At 39.4% G+C, this 22,505-nt stretch overlaps 1 protein-coding gene across 1 annotated transcript in view; it reads left to right on the top strand.

Moving 5' to 3' along the window:
• Positions 1-1,889: 1,889 nt before the first annotated feature.
• LOC145464838 (TBC1 domain family member 31-like) overlaps positions 1,890-22,505 on the top strand; it is a 24,687-nt gene continuing 4,071 nt past the window's right edge. The window contains exons 1-23 of the mRNA XM_081448641.1: positions 1,890-2,409; positions 2,818-2,973; positions 3,498-3,613; positions 4,249-4,427; positions 5,019-5,203; positions 5,742-5,871; positions 6,430-6,519; positions 6,839-6,949; positions 8,093-8,293; positions 9,174-9,253; positions 11,701-11,847; positions 13,034-13,167; positions 13,779-13,912; positions 14,461-14,640; positions 15,355-15,534; positions 16,222-16,274; positions 17,384-17,536; positions 18,088-18,223; positions 19,097-19,189; positions 19,630-19,770; positions 20,620-20,736; positions 21,250-21,327; positions 21,888-22,026. Of these exons, the coding sequence (XP_081304767.1) occupies positions 2,333-2,409; positions 2,818-2,973; positions 3,498-3,613; positions 4,249-4,427; positions 5,019-5,203; positions 5,742-5,871; positions 6,430-6,519; positions 6,839-6,949; positions 8,093-8,293; positions 9,174-9,253; positions 11,701-11,847; positions 13,034-13,167; positions 13,779-13,912; positions 14,461-14,640; positions 15,355-15,534; positions 16,222-16,274; positions 17,384-17,536; positions 18,088-18,223; positions 19,097-19,189; positions 19,630-19,770; positions 20,620-20,736; positions 21,250-21,327; positions 21,888-22,026 (3,010 nt within the window). The 5' untranslated portion in view covers positions 1,890-2,332. The remainder of the gene's footprint in view (positions 2,410-2,817; positions 2,974-3,497; positions 3,614-4,248; positions 4,428-5,018; positions 5,204-5,741; positions 5,872-6,429; positions 6,520-6,838; positions 6,950-8,092; positions 8,294-9,173; positions 9,254-11,700; positions 11,848-13,033; positions 13,168-13,778; positions 13,913-14,460; positions 14,641-15,354; positions 15,535-16,221; positions 16,275-17,383; positions 17,537-18,087; positions 18,224-19,096; positions 19,190-19,629; positions 19,771-20,619; positions 20,737-21,249; positions 21,328-21,887; positions 22,027-22,505) is intronic.

Raw genomic sequence — 22,505 nt, 5'->3', positions numbered from 1 at the left:
CGTATCAAATCAGTGCGTTTAAGTTTTCATTGCATCATTTACATAACAGGCAAAGTGTTACTTCAGAGACCACTGATTGCCTCTTAATTCCCTTGGCGTTAGTTTCTAACCATACTGGTGCATTTTTCATCTCGCTTTTGACCGCATTACGTTATGTTGACTTTAAAAGCGCGGGAAAACGGGGCTTTGTATCCGTGGCGTTGCCACAAGTGTTAGACTCACGTGGTCGCGTAGGAAGATACCGCGAAGCCACGAAATCAAATCGCTCTACATAATAAATAATAAATAATAATAATAATAAATAAATATTTATATAGCGCCTATCCATGCCTGCTCTAGGCGCTGTACAATTCGCCAAAATGAGCTGTACTAATCTTAATAATTAAAAATGTACATTTAAGAAAGTAATAGAAAGTAAAAATCGCTAAGAATAATAAGTTTTCTTAAAAAGATGAGTTTTGAGTTTAGATTTAAAAAAACTTAGATTGTCACATGAGCGGATAGAAACAGGTAGACTGTTCCAGAGTTCAGGAGCGGAAACAGCAAAAGCTCGAGAACCATATGTCTTCAGGTGAAAATTCGTGGGGTTAAGAAGTAATAAGTGTGATGATCGGAGGATTCTGGAAGGTTGGAAGTACGCTACTAGATCTTGAATGTAGACAGGAGATTGTTAATGAAGAGCCTTAAAGGTAAGTAACATAATCTTGAATTTAATGCGTTCAGAAACAGGAAGCCAGTGTAATTCTTTCAGTATTGGAGTGATGTGGTCGTACTTTCGGGAACAGGTGATAAGTCGGGCAGCGGCGTTCTGAACAGACTGGAGCTTTTTTAAAGCACACTTCGGTACATTGTACAAAAGAGAGTTGCAGTGGTCGAGTTTCGGCCAAAGGAATTTGATATATCACGAAACAAGGAGACAGACACTTTCTTAACTACGATTAAGCGGTTAAATCTGATTTGAATATTGAAACCATTAATAATTTGAGAACCCTGCCTTCTAACGGGTTTTCCAAAAGACTATTTTAAGACACGAGGTACATAAAAATAATTTTTAATGCCATGATCCACGCAAAATACGATCAATCATAATCAATGGGTGATCAAACACTCCCTTAACGCTTTCCTCCTATCCGCAGAAATCGACGGACGTTTCCGACTTGACCATCCGTTCGGATGTCGTAACACCGAAGTTCATGGTCCTTTGTTGATTATTCTGTCATTCAAGAGTCGTTATCCTTCGGTTTCGGAGAGTACTAAGAAGGCCGAAAACCTCTCAATGCATAATTGTCAAACCCCCAAAAACTATTTTTTACTTAGAATACGATACTCTATAACATTTCAGAAATATCAACAATACTGTAAATCTTAAAAGAATAGGCTTTGTCAATAATTTAACTATAAAACATTGCGATAAGACAGAAGTTAACACCATCACGGTTAAAAACTCTAAAAACTGTAAAAAACTCTAAAAAGCGACGACGTTTCGACGTTTACTCAACGTCATTTTCAAGTCAAAATGAATAAGAAAACGTTATTTGAATATAAATGTACAAAACAAATCCTTAGAGACTTCAATAAAACACTATTAAACTTGAAAATGACGTTGAGTAAACGTCGAAACGTCGTCGCTTTTCAGAGTTTTTTTACAGTTTTTAGAGTTTTTAACCGTGATGGTTTTAACTTTTGTCTTATCGCAATGTTTTATAGTTAAATTACTGTAAATCTTGCATGTGAATACACGAGTTGCGTTCAGAGGGTGCGCACGTTTGATTACTTTTGTTTCCTTGTAATTTAAACTAACTCCATATTTATTTATTGTTGGAGATAATTTGCCCGCGTAGGACAAACTTAAAGCTAGTACCTGAACCTTCGCCTCCTTAACCCAGCGGTCGAGACAAGAACCCATGTCATAGTATCAAGGTCACAAAGTCAATGTGAACTCATTAACGCTAAAATTGGCAGAATATCCTTCTTAGATTGAGAAAAATTGAAAGTTAACTAACTGGAGATAATATAATAGGGAGCTTAGGCAAACCACGGCGACGACGTCAACGAGAACATCGTAACCAAACAAACTTGTTGGATTAACCTTCTCATAACTGTTAAGAGTCCACTGAGTGTTGCTACCTCCAGGGGCTTCTAATTCCCAAAAAATAACTCTTGCACGCCTCGCGTGCCTATGTTTACATATAGTTAAGACGCTGCGCAGTGTCTACTATTCTCGACCTAAAAGTCTCGGGAACTAGCGATCGGCTTGGTCGCTAAGCCAGACGAGGATTCAAAATGGCGGGAGAAACGAAATTGCGGAGAAAATGATCGCCGATGAATAAGCATGCAAACTTTAGACGTTTATAAGAAGGAAGAAGGAAAGATTTGGCAACGAAAACCATCTCCTTCTCCGGAGGAAGGGTAAAGCCATTCTTGGGTTTGTACTACAAAAACAGCTCAAAATAAATTGTGTTACCATTTGCAATTATTTTTGGAGAACTATTACATACGTTACTAACCAGTGCGCCATTGACGCTTTTCAAGCTAATCCGAGTGCTATTCACTGCTAACCAGAAATATAGAGAGTCTTTAGCCTGAAAACAATCTGTTCGAAGCCTGAAAAGCGCCACGGTTAGCCTGAATGGCGCCCCAGTTGGCCTGTTTACGATTAATTCTCTCAAATTGTATTGGTAACACGATAAGTGCATAGTCGTAAATTGAAAACGTTCTGACTGCTAGATACGGAGTATTTCAAAAACGCTGTCCGGCAACGGCTGCCTGACATCTAGACACATCGATTATTGCTTCCATTCGTTTGTTTCTCTTTAGGTTGATAGTCTGCATAAGTCATTCCACATCAAGTGCGTTTTCTTTGCAAGGAAGGAATATCAGATTTCTTCGAACGGCGTTTAATACTATTGGTGAAGCCTTTGCTGCCGGTGATCACCAAGGAAACATTTTTGTCTTTGATTTGGCCAAGAATAGGTAAGCTCAATCGATTCAGTTCATTGCATTTAGATTAAGGACTGAGGTGACTGTTTGATAACTATTTAACAAGTAGACTCGAAGCCTGCAAGGGCTACGGGTCAATAGCCCATGAGGCGAAGCTGAATGGGCTATTGACCCGTGGCCTTTGAGGGCGAAGGATTCAACTGTTTTAGTATCACCCAACTAGTTGGACAGAAAAGGCAATAATAAAGTTAGCAAATGCAAGTTGAAGAAATATTTTTTTGGGAATAAAACAAAAGAAAGTGTCACGCTCGATTGCGCCAATTTCGTTACTCGAGGACTATTACTAATAGTCCTCTAGTAGCGCAGCCAATTAAAATGCAGGACTTGCATTAGCCCACCAGTTGGGTGATACTAAAACTAGATAGTAAAGCTCTGCATCAGTTACTTTCTTTTCTCCACTGCAGTTGTTTACTTCAATGTACAGAGCAGCTGTGTACGTTTCACACTGGGGACATTGTTTATTTATTACTTTCTTTATTTCCTTTTCTGCCTCACAGGTTCTCATTAATTCACAAAACAGGAACTCCATGTACTGCCATATCCTTCTGTCTACGGAGAAAAAATGAAGTGTTGGTGGCTCTTGCTGATAATTCTCTAAGATGTTATGATACAGGTCCATTAATAATAATAATTAATTAATATTAAAACAAATAGCATTATTTCAACTAGCCATTCCCATTCAATTCAGTGAACTTGCTTTGACCAATCAATCAGGGTCAATCTTACTTGCTTATCTTGGATAGAGTTAAAAGGCTCTTTATCAAGTTTGCAGTCTGCACTGTGAGATACACACCAAGATTTTATCCCTTCAGTCTATGGCCTAGGCATGACACATGCAGGCCATAAATGGTGGATTCAACTCTTGAAGCTCAGAGCTTGGAGTGAGAAAATGACATATAAGAGATGTATCTTAAACAAGATTGCCCTTATAAGAAAACAAAAAATATTTCAAGTTTAGACCCTGTCAAAATGGAGCAAATGCAGTGTGGCTGAGAGATATAACAATGCATATTAATTGCATTTTACTCGGGATCAACCTCGTTTGTCTGCAGAGTAACATTCACCTAACTTGGCGCCTAATCCCTTGTATTGAGAACAAATGACTGGGAAAATGTTGGGCAGGCAATTATGATTTGACTATTTTCATTAGCTTTGGCTCAAGTCAAGAAGAGTTATAAAAGTAGCCAGTCTTCAAGTTAGCACAGTTCACCAAGATCACACTTTGTCATTTATATTATTTTGATTCAGAATCTCATGAGTTAGTGAGCTGGATGAGAGGTCATGACTCATCAATTCACAACATATCAGTCCATGCTTCAGGACGTTATGCGCTAACATCATCTAACGCTGTAGCTCAACTGTGGGACTTGGACACCTTTTCTCGCAAAAGGACTTTAAATGGAGCCCAGACTGTTGGGATTCAGCAGGTTTGAATTTATGTAAACTCGTTAATTTTATAAACGGCTTTTAGGAAAAGAAGTGTTTGATCTTAAGTTCAATAATATCTTCACTTGTTGTTATTTAGTTTCAAGGGTTTCGTTAAGGGCCAGGTACCGGGCAAATTGACCAGTTAGGAGGATGATTTTGCCTACCTTGTTTGACCAGAAAGTTTTTCTTTTAAAGAAGTTCAATTCAAATAGTTTCACCTGCCTTTGAAAACCAGTTGCCACCCTGCTGGAAATGTCAATGAAACCCCTGAGTTTCTCTAGTAATTATTATTTTTTTTTTACTATTTACTTGTGCAGAGTGAGCAACATTTCACCCTCTCTTTTTAATACCAAAACAATGCTCAAACTAATAAATGACAGGAACAAAGAAGATCATCGGCGTGGGGATGCTGTCTTGAAAGATAACCAAATTCTCAAAATTAATATGGATGTATTTCAAGTTCATAAACTGAAAGGATTTTGGGATAAAGTTTTAAAAAAAGACGTATTCTAAGTGGGAATTTGGAGGTTGGCGGAATGGCCAGAAGGTAACTCTTTTAATGTCAGTTTTTATTTCTGTTTAAATGTCAGGTCCTTTTCTTGCCACTGAGCAATACCATAGTAACATGTTTCAAAGACGACAGCTTGTTTGTTTGGGATTCAGAAACACTGAAGTGTAAATTTCAATTACCTGTGCCACCTGAAGAAGCTAAACAGCCCCATTACAGGGCACTAGCCACTCCGAGGGATGGACGGCTACTTGTAGCTGGAGGAAGGTAGGGTCTGCTGATAACAAAAAATAGAACAAAAATACTGTCAGAGGTGTTAAGTGTACAAGCTTTATTTGAACTCTTGGATGAGGTGCATTTAATTTATTGCAGCAAAATATGCTGGCAGTCTGCAATTTTGCTGCCTTCAGTGAATCATTTTCTGCTGAATTCATACTGGAGTTTTCTAATTCAGACTAAAAACAAATCCATCTCTGTCATTTGCTTTCTTTTCCTTCTGTTATCCTGCCTGCCAGTGCTGCTACAAAGCATTTTGACAAGACTGTTATAATAATGCTAAATTATTTCAATAATTATAATGATTATTTTTTGTATTTCTATCACCACCCTCTCATTTCGTTCTGCAGTTCTTCATGTGCAATTATGCTAATATTCATGTAGCTTGCATTTTCCTTAGGTTGTCAGAAAGAAACTTCTTTTCTACAAATTTTAGTTAAAAAATTCTATATTTTTGGTGTCAAACTGTCAATGGCAAATAGAGGGCTGGGTGTAAGCTGCACATCAAATCACATGTTCCATTTCCCAGGTCACGTTTCCTTCATGTTTGGAGTCTGGAGAACAAGCGTTTGCTCCATGTCATTCAACTTCCTGCAAGAGTGCGACTTGTGAGGCAGCTGGAATTTATAAGTAACAGCTTTGATGGAGGAAGCAGTCAGGTATCTAATAAATAAAATAAATACCTCTTACTAACCGAGTTTGAGGACTGTACTGTAAGTTACCTACCAAGTTTTTTCCCCATTGATTTATGGCCCAAGGGCGAAGTGCTTACAGTACGGACTGAGAAAACGAGGTTAATAACTTTAAGATATTCCTTATATTTCTAATATGTGTCTGACAGGTTCGAGAACGATTTCTATTCACACAGAACAGCATTTCTGACGCACCTCGAAAGCAAAACAAGTCAATTTGAAATCGTTGTTGAGTGACTCTTAAGTTGTTAGCAGGTTTTTAATACACAATTTCAGAAGTAAAAGAAAGTTTTAAACCTTTACTTGCTAAATAAGCTAAGAACACTTGGCAATGAATCACAAAACATTTTGGCAACAAAAACAGCTTTAAATCTTAATGGCCGTACAGTAGAATATGGCCCTCTAAACTGACCAATCACAGCATGTGTACTAACAGTAACTAAGAGATATAACAATGTATCCAACAGTTCAACGTCTCAAAAATTTTAATTTAATGTAACTCTTTTGTTTTTACCCCTTCCTTAGACCCTAGCTGTGTTGTCACAAGATGGCATACTGCGTTTTATTGACATTCATGCTTGTAAGCAGTTATTTGAAATTGGAGGTGCTGATGAGGTACATTTTTATAATGATAATTTATTATTATTTTTACTGCCTGGTAGAAAAATATATTTTATGATACTTGCAGAACTTCACAATTTAATAAAAAATCTCCTAGTTATTTGCATCCTCATGAACATTATCTGGTCAATGCAACATTATTGAGTAACTGTTGAAAGTACTGCATGTAAGTTATGTTGATAAGTTATTTATTATAAATTCAAATCAACTTTTATTCATTGATTTATTTCCTTACTTTGATATTCAGGCATACTGGTATATAATAATATTGTGAGTAATGTAGCTTGTCATGTACCGTTTCCTTGCATTTCAGATGATAAATAACTTCAGTGTCAGTTCAAATGGCCGATATGTTGCAGCAGTAATGGACAATGGTAACATCAATGTTTACAGCATCCCTGCTCTGTCACAACATTTTACCAAGGTACATTGAACAGTTGTAGTCAAAATGTATTGACTGTTGAATTTTGTTTGTCCATGGAGAGACTCATTACTAGTTTCCTTGCAATTTTTTTTTAACTTTGAGTATTTTTATCTTTTTTAAAAAAAAAATTACATAGAGATGAGATTTTTATTTTATAATACAGGGGAACCCCGTTAATCCAGTCACCAACAGGCCATAAAAATCTGGCCATATTAATGGGGTGGTCGTATTAAAAGGGTTCTTTAAACGACCGGCTAAGTGTTTTTTCAGGCCAGAATAAAGTAGCCATAATAATGAGGTGGCCATAATAACGAGGTGGCCGTAATAACAAGGTGGCTGTATTAACAGGGTGGTCGTAAGGTGGGGTTCCACTGTATTTATTTCCCTCATTAAATACCTTCATTAACTATAGACCTTAGTTATTTACTAACAATGATATTATTATGGGCCCCAATTTTAATTCAGTAATGAAAGAGCGCAAAGTTCAGTCTATGTTCTACAGCCAAATGTTACATCAGATTAGTTGTTACAAGCGTGAATTCCTCCATAGCATGGAGCAACAAGAAGTTCAACTTCTCATCTACCAGGATTAGATGCTGATAATACACTCAGGTTGCCTCCCCTGCCCCCAGCATTGGACTGGTGAGTTTGGCATGGGGTTGTTCTGCGACAGAGAAAAGACAGTAGCTAGCAAAGAGCCTGTGAGGTTGCTCCTGGACCAGCAATTACCACTACCCTTGTACAGCAATCTCTTGGATGGAGAGACAGCCTTTGAGAGAAAGTGACTTGCCCAAGAATACCACTCAAGGACTGCACAGCCAGGACTTGAACCTTGGCTCTGTTGAACTTCAGTGTGACATTAGCCCACCATGACATCCTTAGGGAGTTTGGCTTTGCGGTTAATCAATGAACACCCATGACCATTTCTTATGCAAGGCAACCTGGCTGCAGTCCTGGCCAAAATTTCTTGAAACACTTCACCCTGCACCCCTTACAATTTTGTTACCATGGATTGATTTCAACAATTTAGCAGATTGAATAAAACTGGAAAGGAGTGCATTCTGCAAGGTGCCCAAAATAAGAAGTGTTTCAAAGTTTATGGTTCATGACCAGAATTGTAATTTAGTTGATCTTCTATTGCAGCCACCTCCACCATTAGTCAAAACTGTGTGGGAAGAGAGACCATCGTCCCAGCAAGGTAACAAATCAGGTCAGTCACTTGGAAGTGCGATGACTAAAGTTGGAGGGACACCAAAAAGGAATAAGACTAAATCACCAGCAAGGCCACGTCTCCAAAATGTTGATGTGTCTGCCACCTGGACAAGTGCAGACTCAGGACTAGAGGTAGCTACACTTTAGTCTGCTATTTTACTTAGAACTCATGACTTGGGCAGATGTAGGGGTGCAGGGGCATCAATCGAAGCCCCTAAATTAAAAAAAGTGAGACATAACAACACGCTGACTTGGCCTCAGAATGCTGGAAATCCCATTCCCAGGGACCTCAATTTTCAAACTTTTATGGGGGAGAATGCCATTGGACCACCTTACAGGTGAACACCCCCCCCCCCCCAGCATGATGAATGAAAAGGACTGAAGTGCTCCCACAGCACACAATGTGTGCCTACCATTGGCACTTCAGTTCTGACATAACAATATTGCCTGACAGAAACATTTTGATTCATTCCTCTATGAAGTTGCACTCTGTCAGACGTATGAAGCACTATAATTAGAACTGCAAAAATGAAGAATAAAATAAATAAATTACAATATTTAGAGAGGTAGGCACATCAGTCCAGCTGGTTTTCATGTGGCTCCTCTTCATTTGAAGTGTTAACTTTTGTGGAGGGCGGAAAACCAAAGAAACTGGAGAAAAAGCCTTGGAGAAAGGCGAGAACCCACAACAAACTCAACCCACATATGGCGCCAGGTCGGAATTGAAGCTGGGCCACATCGGTGGGAGATGAGCTTGCACTCACACCACTGCGCCATCCTTGCTCCCCAAAATTTCAGAAACTTCATTTCAGAAAAAAAAAATAACTACCAATAACAGTTTACTGTTACTTACAGTCCGTGAACTTACATTACTTACATGCTTTTCAGTAATGCAATTTTCCTATATTTACATTACATTGGAAAGAATCATGAAGCTTCCAACCTAAAGGCTAATGTCAAAATTATTGATCACTGCAAGTAATTTATCACAGCTGACTTCTTCCCCCTACAGACTGAACTACCTGAAGGGCTCAATCAAACCAGACTAAAGTCAATCCTTCAAGGCTATGGCGAGTATCCTGCTAAATACAGGTACAGTTGAACTTCTCCTTACTGGCAACTCCAGGCCTGGGTTGTTCAAAAGGTGGATAGCATTATCCACCCTTCGAACAACTGGGGCAAGATCACTAACAGCAGTCCCAGAGAAACCTGGATTCATTAAATCGTTGCCTTCATAATATGGACACCTCTGCATTACAGACAGCAGGGCTGTAGTCAGAAAAGTGAGGCAGAGTGAGTGAGGCAATGTATGTGCTTAAATTCTCTTCCAAGGTATTTAAGATGTTTATGAAGACTACATTTAAACACCACACTGGGATCACACCAAAAAAGGACTGAGGCCAGTGCAATTAAAATTTTAGAGCTACTTGTCTGAAGGGCAAATTGGAATTCAAGTTTTTTTCGAACCCTGCACTTAGTCTCAGAGAAACCCAGATTCATATAATCTTTGCCCTCATAATACAGACACCTCTGTTTTACAACCAGTTCATGTACAATAAGGACACTAAGCCCTGCTGCTTTGTTGTCCATATTGATTGAAGATAAATAAGGAAGTTAACATATGAAAATCAGGCTAAAATGCTTCCTTAGCAGGCCCTGTTACGCCGCAAAATGTAATAATCGCCGCAAAATGTAATACTAACGCAAAATGTAATAACAATCGCCGCAAAATGTAATACTAACGCAAAATGTAATAACATCAACGCAAAATGTGATAAAGTTATCAACGCGAAATGTAATAACTTTCCAACGCAAAATGTAATAACTCTTTTAACGCAAAATGTAATAACGCAAAATGTAGTAACTTCTGAATTGCAAGTATGTTCAAAACAAAAGATATGACAGGCCTACACGGACTCCCCTCGTGAATTGCGATAGCGATACATTTTAGCCTTCAATTAAATTTTCGCTCTAACGAGCGTATCTTTTAGAGATTTGTCTTTCTTATATGATATAATCAGAGGTTTAGTATAGATGCTTTTCCGTAAGCATCATTTTGTTTGTCCTCCGCCGTGCGTTCTTCGGTGTCTGTTGGAGGACAGTAAGAGCGTTTTTGGGGGCTGTGTAATCGACATCCTCGTCATCAGATGTACTTAGCAGTAATTCGTTGTCTGACATCATAGTTGCTTCAGCAGGACCGCTCGGTTTCGATTCTTCACGAATCTCTTCAGCTGCTGTTTGGAGCGAGACAACTTTAAATTCAATGTTACTCAGGGAAAGGTAGAGAAGTTTCTCAATTCCGTACCCGCTCGAATAGTTGTTTGGTGATCTTTTCATATCAGGATAGTCTGTGGTTAGGATCGAAGTTGCAGCTTTCCTATTGGTCCTCCCTGAAGCGAGAGGGCCAATGAGGTGTAAGGGATTCACGATCCGGTAAAGTGAGAAGCTAGAGTGTGTTTCTTTGTTAAGGCTATTTTTAAGCTTGGGCTTCCCAAATTGAAGTGAGATCGCTCAAGAGTACTATAATATACTTGTACGCTGTGCTGCGTATTATACTCAGTCGAGGACAAGGTCTCGGGTGTTTTTAGGCGCTGTAATTTGCGTATTATACTCTTGTTTTGTACATTTTTGGGTTATAATTTTTCTTTTGCACTTTTCTCTTTTTATCTACCCCTTTACCAACTGCTTACAGAGAGATTCACGGCAATTACACTGACTTTCAATCATGTGTTATTTAAATTAAGGTAAGCCTCTCACTGGGAAGCCAAGTTTCTTTAACAATCTCATGGCAATCAATCAATGGCAAAATCAATCAGCCATAGCCTTGTATGAGAAAAAAGAACATGCATTTGCGGATAATTTCACAAAGCTTCACACAAAACAAGGCCGTCCTGCTCCCTCACGCACACCCCTTCCTCGTTCAACCAACATGGCAAAGGAACATCTTTCTTATTTTGATTCGAGGGTGTGTAGAATTCATAATAAAACTAGAAGACCTAGTATACAGGTTATTTATAACTTAGGTTCCGAAAAGTCAGAATCGAATCACGATGCTGTTACTAATTTTTGACTAAGTTGAACACACTAGCAATTCAGGAGTTATTACAATTTGCGTTATTACATTTTGCGTTAAAAAAGTTATTACATTTTGCGTTGGAAAGTTGTTACATTTCGCGTTGATAACTTTATTACATTTTGCGTTGATGTTATTACATTTTGCGTTAGTATTACATTTTGTGGCGACTGCTATTACATTTTGCGTTAGTATTACATTTTGCGGCGATTATTACATTTTGCGGCGCAACAGGCCCCTCTACCTCACAGGCTCTTTGCTAGCTACTGTCTTTTCTCTGTCGCAGAACAACCCCATGCCAGACTCACCACTCCAAACCCTCCCCTCCCTTCCTCCATGCCCTCACTTGCCGTCCTTTCTCTTCCTCTTCATCCTCAGCTAGACCCCCTTTTCACAAGCCTCACACTCTAATACATGTACTCCTGTAGTGAATTATATAGAGGTTCTTGCCCTTTGTTTTTCTCAGAATGTTTATTTGGCGGTCTCTTCTCAAACTTCCTGAGAATCATGCAGCTTACAGTAGCTTGGTGGATAAAGGAACTCACAATGCTTTTGCAAGGCTTCATGAAGAATATCCAATTAAAAGTAGAAAACTCCTGAGAGTTCTCCAAAGGTTAGTGATTGGCTCCAATTGAAGAGTTGCATGGAAAAACAGCCTAAGTGACATCTCATAGACTGCAAGATTCTCCTAGCAAATTGGTTTCCACTTCTTTCTACAAAAAGGAACATTTGGCGTGAGATCAAGAGTCACTTGGGGCTTTCTTAGATGCACCCCTTCAGTTTATGGTAGACATGTTTTGTGTGTTCTAGGATTCTTGCAAAACGTATAACGGAAAAAAGAGATTTTTTTCAGACTATCTGCGGTTAAAATATCATTTTGTGCGTTTTGGTATTTTCCCTTGTTCCGATGTATGGTAATTAACAATTATTCTACGAGCATGCTTTGGATGTGAATTGATTATAATCACCTCATATCCAACAAGCACGAGTGGGATAATCATTTTATTAAAGATGCCCCCAAATTAAGATATAGAAAACTAAAATAAAAATAAAAACGACCTCAAAAATTACGCATATGATGATGGCTAAGCCAAAGAAAACTCTTGAATTGCATTGTCCAACGATCCAGTTTTTAATAATATATGATAAATAAATGTACTTGAAACAAAGGAAAGTACAAAATTGTACCAAAGCTAATATTGAACCACGACATATACACCACCAACTTTAACTTTTGGGCGGGCAAACGTTATCTGTCATTTTATCAAACTTTGAAGTTTGAACACCAGTCGTGCAACGGTTTCATTCCCAGCCATCCCTCTTTGGTTGGAGCACGCTGTGTGTAGAGTTATTGACCTATTTCAATCAAACCAGGCCCCCTAACAATCGGGATGCACCACATCACGGACGACGAGCAAGGACGACTCCTTACGATATTTTTATTGCTAACCGTAACCCTTAAACTAGCCCTATCCTAACCTAACTGTCTGCCTAACTCTGAGCTAACCCTAAACAAAACTGGAACGTAACTACTAAATCCCAACTCCACGCCCGTAAGTTAGTCTCTCCACCTAGAGGTAAAACACCATAACTCTTGTCACCAACGGAAGACAACAGAACCTGGGGACAAGACAGATCGTGTAGCGTTTGATAATTATTTCCACGCGGCCAAGTAATATCCTCTATAGAGCATTTTTTCGTCACGTATTCATGCTTAAATACAACTGACAGTATTTGTTTTGTTTAGCATTGGCAGTGCAGGAGAGATTGTTAATGACTTCGTATTGAATTCGTTGTAGAACGCTATCAGCCTTAGCCCACTGGTCAGCCATATTTGGTGAAGTAGATTACCTGGCTCTGCTGTCCTTCCCATTTGTTAAACTGTTCCAGAACAATCAACTAATCTGTTTTGAGATGATAGCAACAATCCTGAGTAAGTCATTTGTTTATAGACAGACGGTTGTTCAAAGCCAGATTTCAGCACGAGTAATTAATAATTGGTCTTAACTTGGACTTAACATGTGGAACTGTTTTTATTTTTTGTTGTTTTTGTCTTTTTAACTTTGTACAGTATCAATAAATAGTGAAAATAATTTGATATACCGGGAACAAAAACCTCGTTTAATTTTAATCTTAGATGTATTAAGCTTTAATTAGCCTTCAAACAACCAGACCTGATCTTTACAACCCTGATTTGTACTCTTTTCGTGCCTACAGTGGTACAACTCATAGTTAAACTGCTGTAATAATTTGAACGCAGTCGCTTCTGGCCAGTAACGGCAAACGTAAATAATTCTGTGAACCAATCAGAGGTCAAAGCAAGCAGAAACGTGTAAGCGCGGGCAAACGCACTGTTTAGTAAAAAAAAAATAATAATCAAGTTGTACAGCCTTTTTAAACAGGTTCAGAGCTTGTCAAAAGATAATTTAACGAGAATTTTGGCGTTTGAAAGACGAAAGTTTGTTGAGAATTTATCTAAAATATCACTTGCTTTCACGTTTCAATTGTATTTTTTTCTTTTTTCTGTTTTGTTTGTTCTGTCAGTAAACTGGTGTCAACATTGGTTTGAATTTTTCCCTAACCCTCCTGTGAACATTCTTGGCATGGTGGAGAATGTGTTAGTCCATCACGACAAAAGACTCATGCAGCATTTTGTCAGCTGTAATGTAACATCACAGGTATGACCAAGAAAAGCTTCTACCTACAGTTACCACAATCATGAACACAAGTACCATCCCAGTTGATGATGGTAAAACCCTGTCCCTGAGAATCATGCGAACCTGCAATATTCGTCAGGACGGTTGCCAAGAAACATGCAACGTGACGTATCTTCATTACGTCATACTCACGTGACAATTTTCGAAGAACTGGCGCCACGAAACGCCGCTTTTTCATTCGACTGAATAGAACAGTATGCGAACTTTTTACTGCGTTAGATAAGTCCAGTTTCTTTATGACTGGCTGCAAATCCGCCAAACCTTTACGTAGGAATAACTGGCAGTCGTTAGCATTACTCGGATTATCTGAAGAAAAATAGAGTTATTATATAATGGCCCCGGATATACGTACTGTTCTCACCATTTTCCAAACTGTGAGGGTTGTTTCTATGCAGAAATCGCTCCCATGAATGTTTAGAACGAGATTGTTATCTTCAAAAGCAAAGGAAAACCTTTGTTTTAGTTAAAATGATTGATGTACGCTGTGTTTACTTTACAATGCGTTGTAGTTATACGCCTGGCCATTGCTTCAGACGCTGTTATCCGAGGTTCTTACCAAAGATGAGTGGCTCAGGGCTTGGGATAACATTTTTTCCAATCATCCTTCATTCCTTCTTTTTGTGGTGGTCGCTTACGTCATTGTGTCACGCAAGGCTCTGCTGCAGTGCACGAGAAAAGAGGATTTTGAGGTTAGAATAAGTTCTTTGTTTGATGTATTTGAGAGTTTCAGAGTTGGAAAGCTACATATTCTCAGAAACAATGCAATTTTTTTTTTGCTATTAGAAAAGCGAAGAACCAAACGCAGTTTGTATTACTTAGCCCCCGTCCTCACTACGCCGGAGGAATTTGAAAACCCAACCATTACCGGTCATTTTGGATTTGTGTTTCAGTAAAACTCGGGCAGGGAAAGCACGTGATTATCGTGACGTCATCGTTTACGAAAAGCTTCGTCCACACTAAAACGCAAAGCTGGCGTTTTCATATTCCTCCGGTTTGAAGAGCGTTTTCGAGAAGCTCCGTTTTCGTGACGGATTAGTGTGGACAACAGGCCTAACTGGAGAAACAAAGCTCCGTTTTCAAATTCCTCCGGCGTTGTGTGGACTGAAATTTATCTTTTTTTTTTCATTATTTATCACACACGACGCTTTCGACAGTGCTGATCCTAGCAGCATGCAGGACGCGTGTCACATATGAACCTAGGGAATGGCCTAACTCACCAAGAGCCCCTCTGTAGCTCAGTGGTTAGAGCGCTCAACCGGTGTCTGGGAGGTCATGGTTTCAATCCTGTCGTGGACTTAATTCTTTGTTGGATTTGTTCCCGTTCCAGCGGCAGCCGTGAAATTATTCTTAGTCCGTGGAAATTATCTATGCAGTATTATAACAATTTGTATCTTCGTCCCCAGTACTTCTTTCATAACCGAAATGCGGTAGAAGTTGGCTCGGTCGTCCGTGAAGCTTACCGTTTACAGGAGAGCACTCCAGCAGAGGTGAACCCCAACAGGATGTTGGAACCGTTCAGTCCACTGACAAGAGGACAGTACCCTATCTTTAACAAATATCCAAAGTTTGTTGTGGATTATCAGGTGAACTGGGAACTAAGCAAGATTCTACGTGAAAAATTCCTTTTTGATGACGTTAGTCAATAGACCCGTGTAGTTCTCTGATTGGTTGCTACTCTCGCGCGAAAATTTAAAACTACCAATCAGAGGAAACACGCGGATCGGCTTAGAGCTACGTCATCAGTTTGGAATGTTTGAAGTCTAATTTCAGACTTCTTCTCAAGAAGTTAGCAACTCTTCTGGGGAACGCTATCCTTCTCGTACGCTGTACTCAATTATTTGCGGACTGAAGCGCCACCTTTTTGATATTACTGGCTAATAAATATTCATTGTCTTAAGCAAATTGTAAATGTTCATGCATATTTTAATCAAGTGGTATATACCACTCTCACTGGAGAATGGTATACTGTATTTCATTGGGTATCCAAAGGCATACACGTGATGTGGTATACATTCAGTGATTGGTAGTTGACTTAATGAGTTATTAATGAGTTTGAGAAGTGAATAGCATCTTCACTTCACGGCCACATCAGCTCATTAGCTGCTCTTACGTTAATCACCGTGTATGAATAATTGCTATTAAGTGTCAAAGTGCTAAACTTTGACACTTAAATAAAGTGATTTTTTTAATCGATTTTATTTTTATTTATTTTTATTTGATTTTATTTGACGAGCATCTGACTCGTCTCTTTTATTGTTACTGTCTGGTAGGTCCAAGAAAGGGAGCGAATCCGGCAGGAGGAATTGGAGTATTTAAGACAAAGGTATGGAAAAGAAAAAGACAACACCCTATGCATCCACACAGTAATGGGTAGCCGGTGGGGAATAGGCCATTTGCATGGTGGCGTCATTTGTATCGTATGAAAGCTCAATCAATTTAAAAGGATTTACACAACTCTTGATATTTGAAAGGTCTTTCAGTTGCACTCAGCTAAAGGTTCGAACAATTTTGAGAGAATTTCCAAATATCATTCGTAGTGTAAACCCTTAATTGCTCTTGCATTCATACGATTACCCATAGTAAGTTATCTTTCTTGAAAACTTGTAAACCTTTGTTCAAATCTCTATGCAAAGAAATTCTCCGGACTACACCGCCTGTAAAGTTTACATTCAGGCATCCGTGGTCTCAAAATTGGCCTTATTTCCAATGTCATCATGTTCTCTTCATTTCTGGCATCCATTTTGAAGTGCGACGAATATTTTTGATTCACCTGACAAAATCACGTGACAGGTATCCGCTCGTGGCCTTATTAACAAAAGGTGTTCACGTGATGGAAAATTTAGGTCCCGTGCACACTACGCCAAAGGAATTTGAAAACGGAAGTTTCACTCTGAAAACGCATTAAATGTTTTCCGTCCACTCTACTCCAGAGGAATTTAAAAACACAACAATCACCAGTCATATTGGATTTGTGTTGGAGGAAAACCCGGTCGGGGAAGTCACATGATTACGGTGACTATATCGTTTTCGAAAAGTTTCGTTTTCAAAATGTTTTCCGTCCACGCGATAGCGAAAACCCGGCGTTTTCAAATTCCTCCAGTTTGAAGAGCGTTTTCGAAAAGCTCCGTTTTGGTGACGGATTAGTGTGGACAGTAAGCCGAACCGTAGAAATAAAGCTGCCTTTTCAAATTCTTCCGGCGTAGTGTGGATGGGGTCTTAGTCATTTGGTTGCACCTTCACCGCAGTAATTTTTACAGCTTGTATTAACACAACGTGAATCGAAGAGGCTTGACATTGGATAGAAGAAGTCGGTAAAATTAGCGCAAGACAGGGCCCTTAACTTATGTGTCACAGAGGCACCTCGAGGTATGAACACAACGATAGAACTTGCACGTTCAACGTTAACTATTCTGTGCTTTGATTTGCTTGCAGACAGCTGGCCCAGGAGATGAAGGAAGTTGCAGCTCAGCGGCAACAAGAAGAGGAAGCGTTTTACCGACAGCAGGAGCTCATGATAGACGCCGAGAATCAGAGGAGAGCCATGATCAGCAAGGAAGAAGAAAAACTTGTCGATCAGAGAAGCAGGTTTGTAAAAAAAAAGGAATGAGTGGTTTCACATGAGTACGTATCTCAAAATGTTAATTCCCTTTATTCAATGTCGTACATTTGTACGCTTTGCATCGACCTGGTAAGAGTGAACTCAGTTAAGAAGGAATCCAAGTTCGAGTAACAAGTGAACAAAAAACTTTGTACTAAGATTATTTACATCGTATTGCAAAATTCTGTGCGACTGTTTTAAATATCTTCTAAAAAAATCATTTCTAGCAACACCAAGTGTTGAAAACAAATTTTGAACTTCGTATGGAACACTTGAAAGTACTGATGAAATGAAACTGATCATGAAGTTTCTTTTCTCGAGTTACCATGGGAAATTGTTTTCGATGTTATTTGAGGCAACTATTTATATCTTTAACTTTAAGACAAATTAAAAGACTGTAAAATACCTGGTACCAGGTTTTTGTCTATAAAAAATTGAAATTGTTCGATATCTTATCGGATTTCGTCTTAAATTGTTATCACCCTGGGAAGCCGGGGGGAGACATTTCAGTGAACGTTAAGTGTGTAGTGTTTATCAGATTGCAGGCAATGAAACGAGAAGTTCACTTACGAGAACTGCAGCTGCTGGACGCTGTTCGCAGGCGCTTCATGCATCATCAACAGACACTGAAAGAGGCGGAACTACAGAGACTTGACGACGAAATTGAACGTAAGGTTAGTGAAGACACAGGCCACCGAGTACCGTAGGCTGGAAAACAGTTTGACGCTTGGAAATATACATAGTGGTTCTCTTTAAATGGTATGAGATTCTAAAGGGACAACGTCCTGGCAGATTATCAAAAGTTCGCTTTCCTAATTTCCTTATATCGCCAAACTTAACCACAATCATGGACAAAAGTGTTGACATATTTGAACAAAACAAACGCTTTCTATCGGCGTCCTTCCGTAAATGGAAAAAACATCTTTTTGTCGAGCCAAACTCCCCTCTCCCCTTTTCAATGTTGAAACGCGCTCCGTGGACACTGTCACAAGGCTACAACATTGAAAAGGGGAGAGGGGGTCGAAAAGATAAAATTGGAGATTGAAAAACTCACGCGTTCAACAAAACAGGTTTTTTTCGGGGAGTGTCTCAACTGCTTTTATCCATGATTGCAGTTATACAAATAAATTGGAAAAATCTCCTACAAAGCAAAATAGAGCAAGTATTTTGAGAAAGAAGAGCAGAAGTACAAGGATGGAAGTGGATATACAGAACTGGTTTTAAGAAATCTGACTTGTCTTTCCAGTGAAATTTTGAAACTTTTCAGTCATATATTTTTCGTTTTAGCTGGTACTTCTTTCCTTTCACTACTTTTGAGTGGTTTCGTGTGTCTATTGCAAAACAATCCAACAGGTTTATAGCAAGCTCTTGGTCATACTATATATCAGCTGGGACGCCACACACATAGCATCCCATTTGAAAGGTATAGTACAAACGATTCGAGGTAGTTTTCTCATCAAGTGTCGGCTCGAGATATTGAATGAATATCAAGAGCGAAACGTCTGTCCTGTCTTGGTATCAACCTTCTCCTTGCTGTTGTTTTCAAGGCATTGCTAAGAGAACAAGAAACAAGACACGCTATAGAAGATGCTGAAATTAAAGGACTCGAGCTGCAAGCTCAAAAAGAAATGCTTCAACAGGTAAGTATCCAGCTGTTATGTGGGTTGCCACGTAGACCCTTCGGAGCAAAAAGTAGTTATCTCTTGGGGTCACGGGTCTCCCACACCAGACCTCGTTGGTTTGTAGAGCCTACCCGGATTCCCTAGGGTGTCGTTCAGTATAACCCTATCCTGGATCCTGCGACTCTGTCGCTTTGTAGACCCGTTCCACACTCGGAGAGACTATATCGCAGAAACTTAGATTTCTTGGTGTAAGTCCCGTTCCGCATCCGTAGAGACGATATCTCAGAGCCCCCAAATATCCGTTCCTGAGATTGCGGAAACGAAAACATTGCAGTTGCGCGACATGTTCACTGACCAACGTTTCCGGCAACTGGTGTCGCAGCAAAATTGTGATATAAGTAGCAAGAAGTGCTGCCTAGAGTAACAAGTGATGTGTTTTTTTTTGTTCAACGACATAGGACTTGATACGCGATGAGCTCCAGTCTTCGTTCAAGCAACGATCAGAGCAAACGATCCAGCGCAAACAACAAGAACTGGAGGAGCAGCTGTTTAAAAGAACAATGGACGCTGTGCAGGAGGTGGACATTGACTCACAAAGGGTCAGTCAGCCAGTCAGTCAGTCAGTCAGTCAGTCAGTCAGTCAGCCAGTCAGTCAGTCATTCAGTCAGTCAGTCAGTCAGTCAGTCATTCACCCCTTGAGACATAGACACAGACAGACAATCATTCGGTCGGTTAGTCGATCAGTCAGGTCTTTCAGACAAACAGACCGGTAGTCAGTCGGTCAGCCAGTTAGACAAACAGAGTCAGTCAGTCAGTCACTCCTTCAGTCAGGCACAGACAGACAGTCAGTCAGCCGGTCAGTCGGTTCATTTTATAGACAAACAGACAGTCAGCCAGTCAGACAAACAGACAGTCAGTCAATCAGCCAACCTGACAGACAGACCTCACTCAGTTACAAAGAAACTAGGAGAACTTGGACAATTGTTTTTTGTCGCGATTTGTCAAATGAACCCTATTTTAACCCTAACAACGAACTGAAAAAACGAGTCCAGAAAAAAAAAACTGAAATGAGAAAAGCGTGATAAGTAGCAAGATAAAACTGTTCAAACCGCTATGAAATCTTTCACTTGCATTGCAAACTGTACTCTCTCACATGGTAATTTACTGCTTAAACTATTGCTTTTTCTACTCTTTTTGTCTTTTCTTGTATAAAAGTGGAATCTACGGAAATTTTAAAGTCATGAGCAAGTGTTAAAATCGTCCTGGTTGGGTTTGGAATCGATTTTGCCGTGTGTGAAACACGTGTAGTTAAACATACATGAGAAAAGAATTTGGCATTTATAATTGTTCAAAATTTGTTAGCGTTTATCCAATAACCGCAGGCTTGCAACATCCGGAGCATTTCAATAATACAGATAAGTAGTTTAAGTATTCTGTTTCATCATCAGGTTTCTCAAGAGGAACTAGCCAAGGCTCAACAAAAGCACTCTTCTGTTAATTTGGAGGGAGAGGTGGAATTGAGAACCAGACTGGATGATCTTCACAGAGAGCTCAATGAAGTGAAGGTGAGATTATTGAACTGGTGAACAATGGCCATCGTAAAAAGCAAAAGACGTCAACTGTGCGAAAACCAGATAAGTTAAAAGCATTTTAGTCACTCGTGAAAAGCGCAGGAAAGGTCGCGTAAACTTTGGTGTTTGATTGGTCGAGATGGAAATATCCTCGCTCTTATTCAGTTGGTCAGAGTGTACTGCTAGAGATTTTTATCTGGCCCATTGTTTCAAAGGCTGGATGACTATTATGTGGATAAGTGTTAACAAAACAAATCACGCTATCCGCTGGGTAGTGATTTATCAGGTGGATAGCGTTATCCACCTTTCGAACAATCCGGACCTGATCGTTGACCTTATTTGACTAGTTTTCACTCGAGTGTCGTAGGTCAGCGTCAAATAACACAATTGCGCCGGGTCGGTTTTTTTAAGTAATCGCCGTAGCAGGCTAGTTTCTTTTATGTCGAAGCACAAATCCCGTTTCTGCGCCAAGATGTGAGAGTTTTATTTTATGGTTACCAATCTTAGGTTGCCCAGCATGTTTTAGAGAACAAAGAAAGAGAGAACGAAGTTCAGTCGCTTGTTCATGAGCTGAGGAACAAAGAGGTAGGCAATTAAAAAAAATTATTTCATTCCTGTCTCTTTTCTTGAGCTGCGCAAATTTGACATACCTATCTTTTCGCGGGTGTTCCAACTAGAACGATTTGACATTCAAGGAAGGGTGAAATTGTGATTGAGTTGGGTGTGCTTCAGCTTTTCTCTACTTTTCATACTTTCGTTCCCTGTTACACTGGAAAATAAGATACCGTATTCACTTGATGATTGGTCGATTTTAAGTATTTTTATTAACTATCAAGTGGCTAGTGCAAGGTTTTAATAATTTTTAGTAATTTCTAGCTTTTATTGTGTCCCCAGTTAGCGCCTATCGCGCTTGATCTATTTGACACGTAAATAACGTTTCTTGCTTGTTATCACAGAACGAACGATCGTGGAAGATTTCACAAGCTTTGCTGACTCGCCGGAATAAAAATTTTACGCACGCACTGTCCTAGAAATAATCTCTTCATCGTCATTTTTAGATCCTCGGTTTTAAACAAGAAAGTTTTCCGCTCTTTTTCCTTGTCGATTCTAACGCTGGTAATGCTGACTGAGGATTCTCTTTGCAGAATGACGAAGTCGCCAAAAAGCAATCCGAGTTGAGACAACAGAAGGCTATCGCTGCTGAGGAGGAAAGAAGACGAATGAATCTGTTAAACGCCTTGTCGCGAGATCACACCACGACAAACCATGATTCCGAGTCATTCTGTACGTAAATGCTTTTATTCAATGCAATGTTACAACTTTGATATGGTTAGCCAACAGCCAGCTAGTCTGCCTCCCACTAGTTGGCATTTTTAAGCCTATTATGTTTAAATCGTTGTCTTTAAGCCTTTTATTTTTATGTTTATTCTGTCAGTTTAAGTGGCATGCATGAGAACTAGCTTGTTGAAGTCGTTGTAGCTAAGCACATCGACTCAGTACTATAGTCATTCAACAACATTTAGCGTATTTTCTTGTACTCTTGTACTCCGTTTCTGTTCGTTGTACTCTGAAACGACACTTTAAAATACCGAATTTTGAACATTACTGATGGTCCTTGCCTCCGTATCTTGTGTGGAAAAGGCATAGTTAATTGCTTTATAGTGTTGATTAGTACTAGCGAGTTAACAGCTAAAACACCTCGATGGTCATGTCCAAATTTATAGTGCTACTTATTACGTTTAAAATATCGACATCTTAAACTC

This window comes from Orbicella franksi, chromosome 13 (assembly GCF_964199315.1).
Source record: "Orbicella franksi chromosome 13, jaOrbFran1.1, whole genome shotgun sequence".
Taxonomy (NCBI): domain Eukaryota; kingdom Metazoa; phylum Cnidaria; class Anthozoa; order Scleractinia; family Merulinidae; genus Orbicella; species Orbicella franksi.
This window is presented reverse-complemented; position numbering and strand designations above follow the sequence as displayed.